Source organism: Cyprinodon tularosa, unplaced genomic scaffold (assembly GCF_016077235.1).
Source record: "Cyprinodon tularosa strain WSP-4 unplaced genomic scaffold, ASM1607723v1 ctg1249, whole genome shotgun sequence".
In the NCBI taxonomy this organism is placed as follows: domain Eukaryota; kingdom Metazoa; phylum Chordata; class Actinopteri; order Cyprinodontiformes; family Cyprinodontidae; genus Cyprinodon; species Cyprinodon tularosa.
This window is the reverse complement of record NW_024038058.1, coordinates 14018-34106: the sequence shown is the minus strand read 5'-3', so window position 1 is coordinate 34106 and position 20089 is coordinate 14018. Positions and strand designations below refer to the sequence as shown.

The 20089-nt window shown below is 43.6% G+C and overlaps 1 protein-coding gene across 2 annotated transcripts; it reads left to right on the top strand.

The window, feature by feature from the left end:
- Nucleotides 1-890: 890 nt before the first annotated feature.
- On the top strand, nt 891-19548 carry hdac11 (histone deacetylase 11). 2 transcript variants are annotated; one of them, XM_038276472.1, is made up of 12 exons: nt 891-1017; nt 1110-1212; nt 1312-1368; nt 1864-2012; nt 5408-5508; nt 5609-5725; nt 10847-10889; nt 11222-11298; nt 11402-11464; nt 15869-15965; nt 16159-16337; nt 18798-19548. In XM_038276472.1, exons 3-12 carry the CDS (start codon nt 1334-1336, stop codon nt 18981-18983), a joined length of 1047 nt encoding a protein of 348 aa, XP_038132400.1. In that variant the 5' UTR covers nt 891-1017; nt 1110-1212; nt 1312-1333; the 3' UTR covers nt 18984-19548. The 2 variants fall into 2 exon arrangements, with proteins under 2 accessions (XP_038132400.1, XP_038132398.1); XM_038276470.1 differs by lacking the exon at nt 891-1017 and having other exon boundaries at nt 1025-1212.
- Nucleotides 19549-20089: the final 541 nt, after the last annotated feature.

Genomic DNA, 20089 nt, shown 5'->3' with positions numbered 1-20089 from the left:
CCATAGATCAGAAAAAGGTGCAAAATGCAAGAGAACTACCACACCATAAAGATAACATCCCCTTTACTTTGCACTAATGATCATAATTGTGATATCACATGAAATATGTAAAAGCACCTAAAAAGATTTCAGTTCTATTGTTACTGAAGTCCATTAGCTTTTTTTTTTTTTTTTTTTTTTTTTTTTTTAACAGTGTCCTGTCTGGCAATGTGGCAATAAGAATAATTGTCTTGATGCCAAAAAGAGCCCAACAGATTTTACTTTCATAAGTGTGGCAGTAAGTATGGCAATTGCCATATTGCTCCACAATGTCCTTGTTATTTTTCTTTTAAAACAGCAAATTTAAATCCATGTCAATAGCAGGTAAAAGAGATGGATGAGGCAATGATCTAATAACTGTTTTACTGAAGTTTATTTGAGATAATTCAAGATATTTTATAGTACTTCTTCTGCCCATCAAATGGTTAGGAGTGCTGACCAAATAACTGTAAGAGTTGTTTGATTTTCCTGATTCTGTTTTTATTTTTATATATTTTTTTCATTTAACCGGATGTAGTATTTGGAACGAATGCTTACGTATTGATGAACTGTAAAACATATGAACCTGAAAGGGAGAAATTGAGAAGAGTAGTTGAAAGGACAGGTCAAGAATGGAGTCTTAAAGGATTATTGGGAAATAAAGGAAATATAAAGGATATTTATAGATTAAGGAAAGCATTATTTAGTTATCTTCAGAATACAAAATTAAAAAATAGAATTTAATAGATGTAAAACAATGTTGCTACACACTCATGAACAGTAGGTGGCGGTATGCACCTTAAAGTTGCTTGCGATCCGCCATGATAGAAAAGAAGAAGAAGGAACGAATGCTTTCATTGGATGAAAAGAAGCTGAGCGTGATTGGCTGATGGTTTGGTTCATTTACATTGCTGAAGTTTCGAGTGAGCGAGCGGAGCAGTGTTGTCTCACTGCTCCGCCCACTACGTAAACAGCGTATGAGGTTTGAGGAAACAGAGAGTACGTGTTTTACGTAACAGGGTTTCGGAGGGGAGACATCCGCTGCTGCTCCGCTAACTGGTTTCCTTCCAATCTGTACTGGTTTCTCCTAGTTCCTCTGTGACGTAGCGAAGCAGCTGGGTCGCTTGGAGTTCAGAGCGGCTCCCGTCCTCCTTTCTTCTGCGTGCCTGACTGCTGTAATGCGCATGCGCACAGGTACGTCTGCTCGTCCAACCTGTTATCTGACATTTTACTGAGGATTGAAAGGTTAAGATCTATTAGCAGGTGACTTTAACTGCTCTGGTTTCCTTCCAGGTCAGATCAGCTATGATTGGAGATGATGTCTGATAGAAGAGACACTAAGGGGAAGAGGTTAGAAGCTGCTGCCTCCATGATGGGAACCGGTCCCTCTGTGAAGGGAACCGATGGGAACCAATCAAGGGACCTAGTCCGTTCGTGAAGGGAACTGATCCCTCCATGATGGGAACCGGTCCCATCCATGAAGGGAACCGGTTCCTCTATGATAGGAACCGGTCCCTCAGTGAAGGGAACCGGTTCCTCTATGATAGGAACCGGTCCCTCAGTGAAGGGAACCGGTCCCTGCGTGAAGGGAACCGGTCCCTCTGTGAAGGGAACCGATGGGAACCAATCAAGGGACCTAGTCCGTTCGTGAAGGGAACTGATCCCTCCATGATGGGAACCGGTCCCATCCATGAAGGGAACCGGTTCCTCTATGATAGGAACCGGTCCCTCAGTGAAGGGAACCGGTCCCTGCGTGAAGGGAACCGGTCCCTCCGTGAAGAGAACCGGTCCCTCCGTGAAGGGAACCGGTCCCTCCATTAATCTGACTGGATGTTTGTCTTCCAGCTTTCACCACTCTGAGCTGTTCGCCAGCATCCCTCCAACATGTCTGCCCATCGTCTACCATCCAAACTACAACATCACCTTCATGGGCCTGGAGAAGCTCCACCCATTCGACTCTGGGAAGTGGGGAAAAGTCATCCACTTCTTGAAAGGTAGGAGCCTCTGGGGGCCTCTAGGAGCCTGATCAGGGCCGCATACAGGGGCCACAGGTCCTGAGCAGGTCCCTTCTAGGGGGCTTCATCTGCATCTTTCCCAGAAATTTTTTTTAATTTCATCATTTAACTCTGTATATTTTCTAAATGATCGAAATCAACATGTTTCTGATTTCTGATCAGATTGGTCTGTTTGTTCCTCATCATCTTTCTTTTGAAGCTTCTATCTAAGCACTTAGAAATGTGCCACAAAATAAAGTCCAGTAGATTAAAAATAGAAACCTAGACCGTTACATTATCCTGCCGATAGTAGAGCCCAGTCTGTTAACTCATCCTATGGAAAGCCATCTTTCAACATATTTGTATCATAATCTTAAACAACACTTCAATTATTCTGCAACAAACACATTCAGTTCCTTCCTTTTATAATACGGTTCCTGCTCTCCCTCCTTATCTCCCCATCACTGCTCCTCCTGCTGCTCCTCCTCCCTGCTCCTCCTGCAGAGGAGCTTAGTGTGACTCTGCCTTTTCCTTCCCATCTTGTTAATGAATAAATTAAATGAAATAATAAATATGATAAATATTATCAAATATTAAGATGATAAAAATTAAAATATCAGTTTTATCATTTATTTTTATCACATTAACATGAAATTAAATAAAATCCCGCTTGTACTTTCGCAGGTCTTAGTAATTTGCTACTATCCATTAAAATTTTGGGAGGATATGGAGCACGTTGAAAGTATAAATGTGCGGTTTTTAGCGGAGCTCTGTCTTTTTGCGGCTACTCGCATTGCCATCTGCTGTCATTTTACACGTCTCTGATGTTGCTATTTTTAAATATCCATTATTGTAAAAATGTCCATAGCTGGATATTGGTTATTCTCCAGGTGCACAGTTATAGATTGTTAAAGCACTTTACAGTGTTTTATTGTTTATATTTTAACTCTTTCCTATTATCTTATTCTTAGATATTTTTCTAAGGTCTACATTTGTGTGACCATTTTCAATAATCTTTCTGCTGCTGTAAATTTGCCCATTGTGGGACAATAAAGAGATTCTCTATTCTATTCTATAAAATGGGTAGAAAGATGTAAGTGAAAAAAAATACCCAATAGAAGCAAGACTGATTTTCTGATAAACAGTCTATTTTATAAAATAACTCTAAATTAATAGTTGAAAGGTGCGTAAAATTATTAGATTTTATACAGGCTTTCATTTTCATTTATTGAATTTCAATTTAAAAAATACTTGACTTGAAAGGATTCAGATATAATTTGCAATTTTTTGTGAGGTTTTGTTCCAAATCCTAAACGCCATGCTTCCTCCGTAGGGGCACTGATGTGGGGCAGTGCTAGCCATGCTAACTATGTAGGGGCAGTTCTAGCCATGCTACTTCTTTAGGGGCAGTGCTAGCCATGCTAACTATGTAGGGGCAGTTCTAGCCATGCTATTTCTGTAGGGGCAGTGCTAGCCATGCTAACTATGTAGGGGCAGTTCTAGCCATGCTACTTCTGTAGGGGCAGTGCTAGCCATGCTAACTATGTAGGGGCAGTGCTAGCCATGCTACTTCTGTAGGGGCAGTGCTAGCCATGCTAACTATGTAGGGGCAGTTCTAGCCATGCTACTTCTGTAGGGGCAGTGCTAGCCATGCTAACTATGTAGGGGCAGTGATAGCCATGATACTTCTGTAAGGGCAGTGCTAGCCATGCTAACTATGTAGGGGCAGTGCTAGCCATGCTACTTCTGTAGGGGCAGTGATAGCCATGCTAACTATGTAGGGGCAGTGCTAGCCATGCTACTTCTGTAGGGGCAGTGCTAGCCATGCTAACTATGTAGGGGCAGTGCTAGCCATGCTACTTCTGTAGGGGCAGTGATAGCCATGCTAACTATGTAGGGGCAGTGATAGCCATGCTAACTATATAGGGCAGTGATAGCCATGCTAACTATGTACGGGCAGTGATAGCCATGCTAACTATGTACGGGCAGTGATAGCCATGCCAACTATGTAGGGGCAGTGATAGCCATGCCAACTATGTAGGGGCAGTGATAGCCATGCCAACTATGTAGGGCAGTGATAGCCATGCTAACTATGTAGGGCAGTGATAGCCATGCTAACTATTTAGGGCAGTGATAGCCATGCTAACTATGTAGGGGCATAGGGGTGTAAATATCGTAAAAATAATCGTTCTGTATTGATGCATTGATCCAACAGCCGACGATCCGATGCATCGATACGTCCGCAAGAGTATCGATTCATGTTTTTTAGCCATGCAATAGCCATGCTAACTCTGTAGGGGCAGTGCTAGCCATGCTAACTCTGTAGGGGCAGTGCTAGCCATGCTAACTCTGTAGGGGCACTGAGAGCAATGCTAACTCTGTAGGGGCAGTGCTAGCCATGCTAACTCTGTAGGGGCAGTGCTAGCCATGCTAACTATGTAGGGGCAGTGCTAGCAATGCTAACTCTGTAGGGCCAGCGATAGCCATGTTAACTCTGTAGGGCCAGTGCTAGCCATGCTAACTCTGTAGGGGCACTGAGAGCAATGCTAACTCTGTAGGGGCAGTGCTAGCCATGCTAACTCTGTAGGGGCAGTGCTAGCCATGCTAACTATGTAGGGCCAGTGCTAGCCATGCTAACTCTGTAGGGCCAGTGATAGCCATGCTAACTCTGTAGGGCCAGTGCTAGCCATGCTAACTCTGTAGGGCCAGTGCTAGCCATGCTAACTCTGTAGGGCCAGTGCTAGCCATGCCAGTCCAGGGACTTATTGCAGTTCTACTGTAAGGTGCCTTGGTGAAGGTCAATGACTGGCATACCTGACATTGAACAACCAGACCAGACATAGCACTTTAGGTTTATAAACTGTATTAATTAGGCTATGGATGCTTCCAAAAAAAAAAAAAAATAAATCCTCCATTCCCCCTTTTTTTTTTTTTTTCACAACTATACTACTGTCAATGCATTAAGATCTCAGCTACTCTGCAGTTTAAACAATATTTTCTTTTCTTCTTTAGCTGCGTCTACTGTTTCTAAAAAAGTCAGGACAGAAAATAAAGTACATCCTAAAATAATAAAAAAACTCCAAAGGCTGAGTCTGTCGGCCAGCCTATGGTTTCCCCCCCAGAGAAGCTGAAGGAGAATATGTCTCCAGTGTTGGTTTTCCATCTCCAGATCCAGGACTAGAACCCTCCTCCACCTGTTGCCGTGCCCCTTTGTTTCTGCTGCTCTTCCATGACGGTTACATACAAAGAGATGTCCTGAGGATGAATTTGTCCACTTGAGCCCTGGATCCCTGTAGCTCCCCCACAGTTCCACATGGTTAATGTTCCTCTAAAAGGTTCATATTCTCCTCATGTTGCCGCTTCCTGGGCGCTGATCGGTTATGCCTGTATTTCAGAGGAGCAGTTTGTCAGCGATGAGAACTTGGTGGAAGCTCGTGAGGCATCAGACGAGGATCTGCTGGTGGTTCACACTAAACGGTACCTCAACAGATTAAAGGTGGGCATCTACTGCTGTTTCTTCTGTTCCACGTTGAAACCTCCAGTGTTCTGCATGGAGCTGGTCAGGTTCTCATCTTGGTGCTCTTTTTCCCGTCTAGTGGTCTGTTGTGGTGGCATCCATCACTGAAATCCCCCCCCTGATGCTTCTGCCCAATTCCCTGGTCAAGAGGAGGGTGCTGAGACCTTTACGGACCCAAACAGGAGGAACCATAATGGTTGGTATTCACCTAACTGCTGGTTAATGGGATCCCTTGCATGGGTGATCAAAGGGAGGAGCCACTGATCAGGGTTTTCAGACCAACCATGAGGGATTAATGGTTTCCTTTTTGAATATCTGCTTCCTGGAAGCCAACCTCATACCCAGAACCACAACAGGCTCCATTTACAATTCACAACACAATTGATCTCAAGCCACTTTACAGTTCACCAGATTATCCAGTCAAAGTTTTCTACCTAAGGAAAACTAGCTGATTGCATCGACTCATTGACTCGAAGGCAATCCCTCACACTAAGCATGCTTGTAGCGACAGTGGAGAGGAAAATTCCCTTTGAACAGGGATAAACCTTCAGCAGAACCAGGTTCAGTGTGAGCGGCCATCTGCTGAGGCCCACTGGGGTTCAAGGCAATTTGGATGAGGGAAACTAAGGGTTAAATGTTGAAAAGAGTTGTAATTATTAAGAGGGATCGCCGTTTCTTTTTACATTGGGCCATTGATTTTACGTTATTACATCATGTTCTACTCTCCCATATGAGTTTAGTGTCATTTGGAGCCGTTCTGAAGATATTCCGTTAGGTTATATCCAGTAACGTCTTCCTATGGGCAACGACTTGAAGGCACGAATTAAACTGTTCATAATTTATTCTTTATGTTACGCCAGCATTCAGAACATGGAGGCCAATCACTGTCCCCCAGACATCCGCCGTTATATTTTTGATATTTATATCTTTTAAAAAACAAAGCGGAGTTTGTATGATGTCATCAGTGCGCTTCCTCCTTTCCATGATCTCTTCATCAGTATACTCGTGGTCAAATCGATATGGACATCCATCATATTCAAACTCATCAATTTCATAATCTGAATCATTCAATTCCATTTGGAGAGCGAGATCATCTGTGGTAGCAGCACTAGACATCTTCCAGGCATTTGAGGAAAACTAGCAGCAGTTCAGAGGACAGGATGAATGAACGGTAGCCGGCACGACTTGAATATAACCTAACGGAATATCTTAAGAACAGCTCCAAATGACAGAAAACTAATATGGTTGAGTGGAACATGATGTAATAACGTAAAATCAAGGGCCCAATGTAAAAAAAAAATGGCGTTCCCCTTTAGCTGCCTTTGTAGTAATCAGTAAGTCAGACTGGAAGATTGCTGCTACTCCTCCTCCTCGCCCAGAACTTCTGGGGATGTGAAAATTTAAATAGCTTGAAGCCTCATTTATGCTCCCATAATCCTCTTGCTGCAGCCAGGTTTCTGTAAGGCAGCATAAATCAATGTGATTATCACAAATCAAGTCATTAACTAGCAGACTTTTAGAGGAAAGATCTTATGTTAAACAGACCACATTTAATCGTTTTAACTTTTTCCCCAATAGGTGTTATTTTAATTTTAATTAGATTATCATGATTTACTCCTTTGGGAATATTTGCTAATTAGATTTTGGTCATGGGAAAGACACTGTCTGGATGGAGTAAAGAGTGGGTAACAGTAGAGAAGCTGCAGAGATGTGTGTTAGACTACAACTCTGTTTCCTGGTCTGCACCCTGGGGGGTCAGGGTTTTGGAGGACTAATAAATGTGGCCAGATTCCTAGAAAGAAGTAGCCTGACGTAGTCCGACTCAATTCTAGTCAGAATGAGTCTGATTCTGCTCCATAGAGCTGTGATTATGGGGCGTGTTTTGAACGAACCAGGAAAAAAAATGCCTCTGCACTCAATTGGATAGACCTACAACCAATAAGAGCAACGGAGTGCGTGACGGATGTTAAGCCACGCATAGTTGTTGTCAACAAAACTCAAAGCGTGCAGTTGCATGCCTAGAATAAGAAGATGAGCCTTGATCGCGTTTCTCTGTTCCTCTTTTAAAATGAATTTGCTGTCGATATCTTCTAGAACAGACCTAATAGCAGAATCTACTCACCTAAACTCTCCAGCGGCAGCCATTGTTGTTGTCACCCAAGCGCGCTTTGGTGACGTGGTTGATTACTTTACTGTTGATCATCTGTCCATCATCGTATAAAGCCCGCCCTGACAATTTGATTGGCCCACCAGATATTGTGCTAGCATACTCGCGCTACTGTTGAGCAATGCCAGACCGAACTTCCCGACCTCAAACGTTGTGGGCGGGACTAAGTTCGGAATGGCACCCAGGCTAAGAAAGAAGAGCTGCACCATCCAAAGTGGGATGGACGCCGTCTCTCTGAATCAGACCAGGCTTTCCCCAAAAGGATTGCCAGTTATTAATGTAGCCCACGTTGTTTTCAGGACACCACCTAGACAACCAGCGGTTGAATGACGACATGCGGCTAAACATGTCATCACTGGTCAGATCAGGGAGGGGACTAGGGCTGCAACTAATGATTATTTTAAAAATCGATGAATCGCCCGATTATTTTTTCGATTAATCGATGAATCGGACAAAAAATATTTTTTATATTTTATACTCTTTATTCCAAAATAAACATTTTAGACAGAACAAACAAGCACACAAGTACAGGTTGCTCATTAACTGTACTGGTGCAATATGAAAAATAAATGTTTGTGTTAAAACTACGCAAACTTACATGAGAAATGTAGCTGTACATCCACAAAATATAGGCTACTTTGTTTCATAAAGCGCAAAAAAAGACATTTTTGTTTTTAAAGCCCCTAAGGGGTTCAAACAATAGGTCCCCCCATTTCAACAAATGAGTTTTTTTTAGACTAGAAGAGTTCTGCCTTTTAAGACAGGAAAGTATAGCAGTTAAAGTTGCTACTTGAGAAAATACTGAACCATAGAGATAAAAATAGCCTGTGATTCTAATTATAAATTGTATTTGGAATAAAAATGAGAGAACTAGGGGTGCTAAAAAACACATCCTCCAAAGACAGATATTTACATGGGAATGTGGCAGATAATTAATTGACATATTACTGATCTTACTGGATTTTATTCTGCTTTACTTCCATAAATTGCAGGATCTTCTTTACTTTATCTTTGCCAGAAGATTTAAACTTTAAAAGCCTTGCCCTCATAATTTGCAAGTTAATTTATTTATAAAGTAAATATAAACGCTGCTTAAGCTAATTCAAATGAAATTAAAAGTAAAATAAGTAGCCAACCTTATCACTGTCTGTAACCTACTAACACGGTAATGCTGCGTTCACACCGGGGGCAGCTGGCGCGACAGAAGCAGCGAGTTTACATGCAAAGTCAATGGTTGACGCGCGTCAAGGCGCAGCAAAAGGTCCCGCGGCGCGTTTCGAGCAGCAAGCGCAGCGCGTCTGAGCAGCTGAAGTAGCGCGTCGGGCGCGTTTTGGCATCTGACGCGCGTGACGCGCCGCAAACGCGTTGCTGCTCGAGATGGAAAAATTTAATTTTTGCTGCTCGACGCGCCGCGTCAACCAATCAGAGAAGCTGATCTGGGAGCTGGCTGGGAGAGAGACACAGCGCTGATGACACAGAGCGCTGTGATCACTCCTCTTAAACAGTTTATTAACGCATAATTAACTTAAAATATATACATCTGCCGGCAGAATATGTTCGCTTTTATTATTGTGGTGCCTGCAGATCGGATTATTTAGATGAAAAACACCTACCAGCCGCCGCGGTAAACCGCGAGGAGGCGACCCGCCAGAGGCTGCTGATGAATGGATTCCTTCTGTCGGCGCACCGCCGGTATGTGGGGGTCTGAGCGGCTCCGACAGAAATAATATTGGGAGGCAGGATCGTAATCTGGATGAACTGACTGCACTGATGAAGTTTTCAGGTGTATTTTCTCACTTAAACACATATTAAAACTACTTTATTCCCACTGATCACAGCAAATATAGCTGCAAGGCAGAGAAAGGATAGTGAAGCTCCGCCCAACGCGCGTCAGAGCCACTTTTGGACCGCGCAGGCAGAGCAGCAAAGCTGCTTCAGCCTGGTACACGCAGCAAAAATGAAGCAGCAGACGCGATTTTGCTGCTTTTGCTGCCCCCGGTGTGAACGCAGCATAAGGAAAGCATCAGATGAGCTACCTGAGAAACTAACGTAACGTTTCCCCACTTTAAAACCAAACAAACATGGTGGTTCCGTGCCATGTTCATTTGTTTTTACAAAAGCTGCACGTTACGACTTTTTTCACTTTACAAAGCGCAGTCTATTTTAATTATTGTGATCAATTTGCGCCGTCAATCCCGGCGCATGCGCGCTTCATTTGCAGTTTGGACGCTGAGGCTCTGACTGCAGCGCTGAGAGGGACTCCTGCGGGAGCGGGAGAATGGGGTTGGGATGGGGGAGGCGCCCCACGGCAGAGTAGGAACGATACATGCTTTCACGTAAGAGTCTCCAATAGCCGCCAGTGACACCGTAAAAAGTCGCCAGATTTGTCGCTAGTCGCTTTTTTGAAAAATAGTCACTGGAGGGGTCTGAAAAGTCGCTGAGTTGGCAACTCTGCAGCTGCGGCGCTGACTCGCTCCGCCGTATTTTTTCTTCTTCCCCCGCTTCAGTCAAGTGGATGTGATGACGGCGGCGGATGACGCATTAATCGCGCGACACAACTAATCGATGATGAAATTCGTTGCCAAAGCTTTTAAAAGTCGATTTTTATCGATTTTATCGATTCGTTGTTGCAGCCCTAGAGGGGACCAGAGAAAATTACAGATTCCCACATTGTTTAGGCAAACTTACACACTGAAGCAACACTAATTTTAGTGACCTCCGATCGGCGTAACCGGGTGTCATTACCGCCAGCGATCAGATTTATGCAGCGATCACATCCAGCAGGCACTGTGGGACACATTCTTCTGTTTTATAGAGAGAAGCCCACAAAGGAAGAGCCCCAGGCTGAGAGGTAAGGTCACCCATCAAGAGGCAATGGTTATAATGGTGAGCTAACCACTTTACCCCCCTATTAAAGCCTACGTGTATAAAATACATGTAGGCGCTCTGCTGGTCCCAACACACTGCAGCTTCCACCCACAGTGGAGGAGTGAGCAGAAACCAAGGCTGTGGGCCAACTGCAGGTTGCTGTTGGTTTTTTTTCCTTATCATGGCCGCGTTGTTGGCTCTAAGCAGAGAACCTGATCTCAGGTAGACGATGTTGTTTCATGTGTCTGATGGACGTGTGTTCTTACTGTTTTTTTTCTGCAGGCTGGGAAGCTGGCTATAGAGCGAGGATGGGCCATAAATGTAGGTGAGTTCTGTCAGCATCAGGGACTCTGCTCCTGTCTGAACCTTTACAGGATGTACTGTAATAAACTATGAGCATCTAGAAACGGCTCAAATTAGGGAACACGTCGCTCACATGCCTCTGTGTGACGAGTCAAGTTCTAGTTAATTCTGTACTTTAGCAATAATCTCATTTTAGTGTCATCAAGCTTTAAGCAGTGCTTTCTAACAGCCTGTAGTTTAAACTAGAGCCCAGCAGGGGGCAGAAGTGAACTTCAGTCCATCAGCTCCTGGTCTATTTCATGCCATCTCTAAGATGTCTAGAAGCCCTGACTGAGTCTGGCTCTGTTTCATCAGGGGGGGGCTTCCACCACTGCTCCAGTGACAAAGGAGGGGGCTTCTGTGCGTATGCTGACATCACGTTGGCCATCAGGGTAAGACATCACATTTCCTTCTGATGATTAATGAATGAATGAATGAAATGTCAGCATTACACTTTAACCAGTTTAAAAACATTTTCTCAATTTATTTGCTCAGTTTCTTTTTGATAGAGTGGAGGGCGTCTCCACAGCAACCATCATTGACCTTGATGCTCATCAGGTAAGCCCTCCATCCATCATCCATCCATCATCCATCCATCTATCTTTCACCCATCCATCATCCATCCATCCATCACCTACCTACCCACCCACCCCAATCTCCTTTAAGAGCCTTCGTTAAAATAGAGGAATCAGAGAGAAGCAAGTGGCAGAAGAATGGCTGATTATAAATGATAAAAAAAACACTCTTAATAATTCATTAGTTCGTCACTGTGACGATGTAAAAATTTTGGTGACAGATATAAATTTATTGAAGAAAAGTTATATAATATAGCTTTAATCTGTATATGAGAGAGAAACAAGAGAAATGATTGGCATTTTTTTCAGTTTTACACATTTTACAGAATTTTGCACATTGTTTTGAAATAGCACATTTAAAAACAACATAAATGTATGCACTGTTCATGAACGGCAGAGAAAATGCACATTTGATCGACTTTGATTAATTGTTTGAAATTCTGTGATTACTACACAGAAGTACTAAATAAAGATGTTAATGTTTAGTCCAGTTCTGTGTGTTAAATATCTAGGTGTTTTTATGTGAATGTGATTTTGATCATGTTTCACATTTTATTGTCACATACTGGCGCTGGTCTCGACTTCCCTCGGTCTTGGTCTTGACTTGGTCTCGGACCCTAAAAGTCTTGGTTTTGTCTCGGTCTCGATACACTCTGGTCTTGGTCTTGACTTTGTCTCGGACCCTAAAAGTCTTGGTTTTGTCTCGGTCTCGATACACTCTGGTCTTGGTCTTGACTCGGTCTCCGACCCTAAAAGTCTTGGTTTTGTCTCGGTCTCGATACACTCTGGTCTTGGTCTTGACTTTGTCTCGGACCCTAAAAGTCTTGGTTTTGTCTTGGTCTCGATACACTCTGGTCTTGGTCTTGACTCTGTCTCGGACCCTAAAAGTCTTGGTTTTGTCTCGGTCTCGATACACTCTGGTCTTGGTCTTGACTTTGTCTCGGACCCTAAAAGTCTTGGTTTTGTCTCGGTCTCGATATACTCTGGTCTTGGTCTTTACTCGGTCTCGGACCCTAAAAGTCTTGGTTTTGTCTCGGTCTCGATACACTCTGGTCTTGGTCTTGGTCTTGACTTTGTCTCGGAGCCTAAAAGTCTTGGTTTTGTCTCAGTCTCGATACACTCTGGTCTTGGTCTTGACTTGGTCAAGGACCCTAAAAGTCTTGGTTTTGTCTCGGTCTCGATACACTCTGGTCTTGGTCTTGGTCTTGACTTTGTCTCGGAGCCTAAAAGTCTTGGTTTTGTCTCGGTCTCGATACACTCTGGTCTTGGTCTTGACTTGGTCAAGGACCCTAAAAGTCTTGGTTTTGTCTCGGTCTCGACACACTCTGGTCTTGGTCTTGACTTTGTCTCGGACCCTAAAAGTCTTGGTTTTGTCTGTGTCTCGACACACTCTGGTCTTGGTCTTGACTTTGTCTCGGACCCTAAAAGTCTTGGTTTTGTCTCGGTCTCGATACACTCTGGTCTTGGTCTTGACTCGGTCTCGGACCCTAAAAGTCTTGGTTTTGTCTCGGTCTCGAAAAACTCTGGTCTTGGTCTTGACTTTGTCTCGGACCCTAAAAGTCTTTGTTTTGTCTTGGTCTCGATACACTCTGGTCTTGGTCTTGACTCGGTCTCTGACCCTAAAAGTCTTGGTTTTGTCTCGGTCTCGAAACACTCTGGTCTTGGTCTTGACTTTGTCTCGGACCCTAAAAGTCTTTGTTTTGTCTTGGTCTCGATACACTCTGGTCTTGGTCTTGACTTTGTCTCGGACCCTAAAAGTCTTGGTTTTGTCCCGGTCTCGATACACTCTGGTCTTGGTCTTGACTTGGTCTCGGACCCTAAAAGTCTTGGTTTTGTCTCTGTCTCGACACACTCTGGTCTTGGTCTTGACTTTGTCTCGGTCCTAAAAGTCTTGGTTTTGTCTCGGCCTCGATATACTCTGGTCTTGGTCTTGACTCGGTCTCGGACCCTAAAAGTCTTGGTTTTGTCTCGGTCTCGAAACACTCTGGTCTTGGTCTTGACTTTGTCTCGGACCCTAAAAGTCTTGGTTTTGTCTTGGTCTCGATACACTCTGGTCTTGGTCTTGACTTTGTCTCGGACCCTAAAAGTCTTGGTTTTGTCTTGGTCTCGATACACTCTGGTCTTGGTCTTGACTTTGTCTCTGACCCTAAAAGTCTTGGTTTTGTCCCGGTCTCGATACACTCTGGTCTTGGTCTTGACTTGGTCTCGGACCCTAAAAGTCTTGGTTTTGTCTCTGTCTCGACACACTCTGGTCTTGGTCTTGACTTTGTCTCGGACCCTAAAAGTCTTGGTTTTGTCTCGGTCTCGATACACTCTGGTCTTGGTCTTGACTCGGTCTCGGACCCTAAAAGTCTTGGTTTTGTCTTGGTCTCGATACACTCTGGTCTTGGTCTTGACTTTGTCTCGGACCCTAAAAGTCTTGGTTTTGTCTTGGTCTCGATACACTCTGGTCTTGGTCTTGACTTTGTCTCGGACCCTAAAAGTCTTGGTTTTGTCCCGGTCTCGATACACTCTGGTCTTGGTCTTGACTTTGTCTCGGACCCTAAAAGTCTTGGTTTTGTCCCGGTCTCGATACACTCTGGTCTTGGTCTTGACTTTGTCTCGGACCCTAAAAGTCTTGGTTTTGTCCCGGTCTCGATACACTCTGGTCTTGGTCTTGACTTGGTCTCGGACCCTAAAAGTCTTGGTTTTGTCTCTGTCTCGATACACTCTGGTCTTGGTCTTGACTTTGTCTCGGACCCTAAAAGTCTTGGTTTTGTCTCTGTCTCGATACATTCTGGTCTCGGTCTTGACTTTGTCTCTGACCCTAAAAGTCTTGGTTTTGTCTCGGTCTCGATACACTCTGGTCTTGGTCTTGACTTTGTCTCAGACCCTAAAAGTCTTGGTTTTGTCTCGGTCTCGATACACTCTGGTCTTGGTCTTGACTTTGTCTCGGACCCTAAAAGTCTTGGTTTTGTCTCGGTCTCGATACACTCTGGTCTTGGTCTTGTCTTGGTCTCGGGTTAGGTGGTCTTGACCACAACACTGCTAGAAGGGTCTGAATATGTTTCATACCAGGTTTCATGTTTGTACATTAAATATCTTGGGAGAGGCGTCCATCCATCAGACACCATCTCTCCCAATATCCCTGGTTTAATCGCCGGTACGATCTTGTGCCAAACAAATGCCTCAACTCTTGCATAATAAGTCGTATCAATGTCATTCTTGCACCGTTTATTTCATGACAGATTGGGGAAGAAAGCTTTAGGGCTATTTTTGTTCAAAATGTTTTCGAAAAGACACAGCACTCTGGAAAAAAAGAGGGAAGTTGGCAAAATTTGAAAAATGGATAAAAGTTTGTGTTGAAGTATGGTTATTAAATCAAAAACTTAATTATTTTTTTACTGTTTTCATGTGCCCGAACAAGTCAGCTAAACAGCTAAGCCATAAGTGATACTGAAAAAAATAGTTCAATGTAAGTGCTAGAAGGGTTTGAAGATGTTCTATACGAAGTTTCATGTTTGTACATGAAATGGTTTTAAAGAGGCTGTGATACGAAAATGTATCGTTTTGTATTTTCGAAAACTCTCCCATTGGATTTGTATTGAGGGAGTTTGGACTTCTTGGTGGTCTGGGCCAAACTGTAGGAAAACTATACATCCCACACCGATGAAGGTTACAATTCCTGTATCCTGACAAAAATAACTACGTTTTGATTTATAATTTTTATGGGTAGTTTAAACATTCAGAAAGAAAGCAAAAGTTATTTGCCAAAAGTAAAATGTTTAAAAAGCGCTAGAATGGCCCACTGTAAAACCAACAATCTTTAAAAAATGTTTAAAAGTTTGAAGCTTCACTGAAACGAAACAGTAAAAGCTAGCAAAAAGCTGAGTTAAACATTAGTAGCCGAAGGTCACGGAAATGTTTTAAAATTTGAATGTATTTCTAGCTGAAAGTATGCAGAAGTAGTAAAAGGGCAAAGTAGCTGAAGTTTTAGCGGATTTTTGGCAGAATCCTATTCATTTCTAAGGGTAAAAAAACCCCATAAAAAGCTCAATATTTCTAAAATTATAATAGCTGAAATCACCAAAGGACAAATCCTAACCCTCCAGAAGAAGCTGAACGTTTGATACCAAAATTGTTGTAATCGGCTAAAGTATGCAGGACTAGTTCGAGACGGATGAAGAGAAACAGGAAAACAATAAGTGACATGAATGAATGGTCCATCATACAGCGTTCCAAAGCATGAACAGACTTCTAAAAGTATTCAACCCCTCTGCCACTTTTCCTCATTTGTTGCCTCCAGCCTGGAATTAAATGGATTGGTTACAGTTTGCAGTATTTATCTTACAGGTCATTCCTAAAACATAAGAGGTAGGCTGACCTCCTTGGCTTTCATGTCTTCCAGGGAAACGGACATGAGCGAGATTTTCTGGACGACCGGCGGGTTTTCATCATGGACGTGTATAATCACAACATCTATCCTGGGGACGGATTCGCCAAACGTGAGTTCCTCCTGCTTCTTCCATCTGGGCTGGGCTCCCTGCTGATCCTGTGGGTACAGACGGAGCCCCCTGCAGGAAGCAGCTGGTACCGCAGGTCTGATGAATCAGACACGTTGGGGCTGGCGTTGGAAGGGCTCCAGGTGGTCAGGAGGAACCAGGCTGAACCTTCTCCACCCATCCATTTTATCTCCAGGGGCCATAAAGAGGAAGGTGGAGCTGGAATGGGGCACCGAGGACTCGGAGTACCTTCAGAAGGTTGAGCTCCACTGTGAGGGAGCGCTGAACGAGCTGCGTCCTGACGTCATCGTTTATAACGCAGGGACGGACATCTTGGATGGGGATCTCCTGGGAGGCCTCTCCATATCGCCTCAGGTACTCCGATCTGAATGCAGACCATACTGTCACATACTGGCGCTGGTCTCGACCTCCCTCGGTCTTGGTCTTGACTTGGTCTCGGACCCTAAAAGTCTTGGTTTTGTCTCGGTCTCGATACACTCTGGCCTTGGTCTTGACTTTGTCTCGGACCCTAAAAGTCTTGGTTTAGTCTCGGTCTCGATACACTCTGGTCTTGGTCTTGACTCTGTCTCGGACCCTAAAAGTCTTGGTTTTGTCTCGGTCTCGATACACTCTGGTCTTGGTCTTGACTTTGTCTCGGACCCTAAAAGTCTTGGTTTTGTCTTGGTTTGTCTTGGTGGGTCCGAGTCAAAGTCAAGTCTTGGTTTTGTCTCGGTCTCGACACACTCTGGTCTTGGTCTTGACTTTGTCTCGGAGCCTAAAAGTCTTGGTTTTGTCTTGGTTTTGTCTCTGTCTCGACACACTCTGGTCTGAATGCAGACCTGCAGCAGCAGCTGGGGTCACCTGAGGTCATAGAAAATCCTAGTCTGATCGGATTAATGACCAGGAGGAGGAAATCCACCAGATGATTTATAAATTTCCCTCACATCATCCATCCATCCATCATCCATCCATCATCCATCCATCCATCATCCGTCCATCCATTTATCCATCATTCATCCATCCATCACCCACCCATCATCCATCCATCCATCATCTATCCATCATCCACCCATCATCCATCCATCATCCACCCATCATCCATCCATCCATCCATCATCTATCCATCATCTACCCATCATCCACCCATCATCCATCCATCATCCACGCATCATCCATCCATCCATCATCTATCCATCATCTATCCACCATCCACCCATCATCCATCCATCATCCACCCATCATCCATCCATCATCCACCCATCATCCATCCATCCATCATCTATCCATCATCTATCCATCATCCACCCATCATCCACCCATCATCCATCCATCCATCATCATCCATCATCTATCCATCATCCACCCATCATCCACCCATCATACATATCATCCACCCATCATCCATCCATCCATCATCTATCCATCATCTATCCATCATCCATCCATCATCCACCCATCATCCATCCATCCATCATCCACCCATCATCTATCCATCATCCATCCATCATCCACCCATCATCCATCCATCCATCATCTATCATCTATCCATCATCCATCCATCCATTTATCCATCATTCATCCATCCATCATCCACCCATCATCTATCCACCCATCATCCATCCATCCACCCATCATCCATCCTCCCATCATCCATCCATTCATCATCCATCCATCCACCCATCATCCATCCATCCATCATCCATCCATCCATCCATCCATCCATTTATCCATCATTCATCCATCCATCATCCACCCATCATCCATCCACCCATCATCCATCCATTCATCATCCATCCATCCACCCATCATCCATCCATCATCCATCCATACATCGATCATTCATCCATCATTCATCCATCCATCCATCCATCCATCATCCACCCATCATCCATCCGTCCATCATCCACCCATCATCTATCCATCATCCATCCATCATCCATCCATCCATCCATCCATCCATCCATTTATCCATCATTCATCCATCCATCATCCACCCATCATCTATCCACCCATCATCCATCCATCCACCCATCATCCATCCACCCATCATCCATCCATTCATCATCCATCCATCCACCCATCATCCATCCATCCATCCATCCATCCATCATCCATCCATACATCGATCATCCATCCATTCATTCATCCATCATCCATCCATCCATCCATCCATCCATCCATCCATCCATCCATCCATCCATCCATCCATCCATCCATCCATCCATCCATCCATCCATCCATCCATCCATCCATCCATCCATCCATCCATCCATCCATCCATCCATCCAACCAACCTTTCATTTAAGGTGACCATTAGATCTTCTCTTTTCCATCCAGTTCAGGAGTATTCTTCCTCTCTGTCTCCATGGAAACGCCACAGACTATGGTTGTTAACACCTACCTTGTTAATATATTTATTTTCTTCCCCAGGTTAATTCAAAATAATATAATTTTAGAGTCTCTTTTAGTTATTTATCAGAATCTTTGGATTTTCGTTCCTTATTTTTCCAGTAAAAGATCATCAATTGGCTCCTGACATCATAATTTCTGCTGATATGCAACTTTTTTCACTTGGAGTCGTTCTACATGCAGTAGAAGTGTACAACTCAGGGAGACTTCTGTTACATTTCTCTTTATCTACTCAGCTGTAGGTTGGAAGTCACCAATAATTCACCAATAATAATTATAGTAATGTGCTATTCAATAAGGAATACTTGAAGGTTTGGGTTTAATTCAGCTCTGGTTAGAGTTTCCTGTCATCTCTGCCTCCATCCCTCGTCTCCAGGCTGCAGAAGGTGAAGTAGACTCACAGCTTTCCTTCTGTTTTCCTGGCAGGGCATCATTAGGAGGGATGAGCTGGTGTTCAGGGCCGCCAGGCGGCGTGGGATCCCCATCCTCATGGTGACTTCAGGAGGATACCAGAAGAAAACGGCTCGGATCATCGCTGACTCCATCCTGAACCTACATCAGCAGGGCCTGATCGGAGCAGACGGTTCAGGATCAGGACCGTCTGCTGAGTGAGGCTGGCTGCCTCTCAGACGCTAACCGTAGTCTGGACTCTCAACAAATGAGTTTTCCACTAAAAAAGGACTGAATGTTGGAAAAGTGAAGTAAAACAGGAAGATTAATGAGTTTCCATGATTATTCTTCTTTGCTGCTGGAGAACATCGATTCTCCCAATAAAGGATGTTTCTATTTCCTTCTGTTTCCCTTAAAAACATGGTGCCAAAACATTCAAAGGGATGTAAGAAAACAAAGATTAGACATAAAAAAAAAGAAAAAATTTAAATGGATGTAGTGGGGCAGCTTGGTTAATAATAATAGTAATAATTGAACTTTATTGATCTTACAATGGATAAATTTACCTCTACATTTAATCCCTCCCCTTGGGAAGTAGTGGGCTGCCATTGTGCAGCACGTGGGGAGCAGTTTGTGGTTAAGGGTCTTGCTTCTGATTCCTCAGAAATACTCAAACAAGATTTCATTATGAACTGAAGTTTTTTTCTTTGTTTTTGTCTAAATCAGCTGCTATGTATAATATATATGGAAATATTTAACCCAGAGAATAAAGTCTAAATTAAATTAAGCCGTTTCTTTGAATTGATTTTGCCTGTGGTTTCTATTGTCCCTTATCCTCAGCTGTTCCTGCTGCTTTCCAATAAGTGAACCTTCCAAGAGATTTCTGTCTGGAAGCATTAAGCATTATTATTTTATTACATTTAGTTTAGCTTCATCAGATCATCCCGTCAGATAAAAGGTTTCTAAGCTACACCAGCTGATTGCATCGACTCATTAACTCAATTCAGTTTATTTCTATAGCGCCAATTCACATCATGTCAAACATCTCACATCCAGTCAGATTGATTCAAAGTTTTCTATCTAAGGAAAACCAGCTGATTGCATCGACTCATTGACTCTTCAGCAATCCCTCACACTAAGCATGCTTGTAGTGACAGTGAAGAGGAAAAACTCCCTTTGAACAGGAAGAAACCTCCAGCAGAACCAGGCTCAGTGTGAGCGGCCATCTGCTGAGGCCCACTGGGGTTCAAGGAGACAGAAGCAGATAATGAAATAAATTCTTTGGAGCTTGGGCCCCAGCAGAAGGAAGGACTTTAATGCTGTGAATC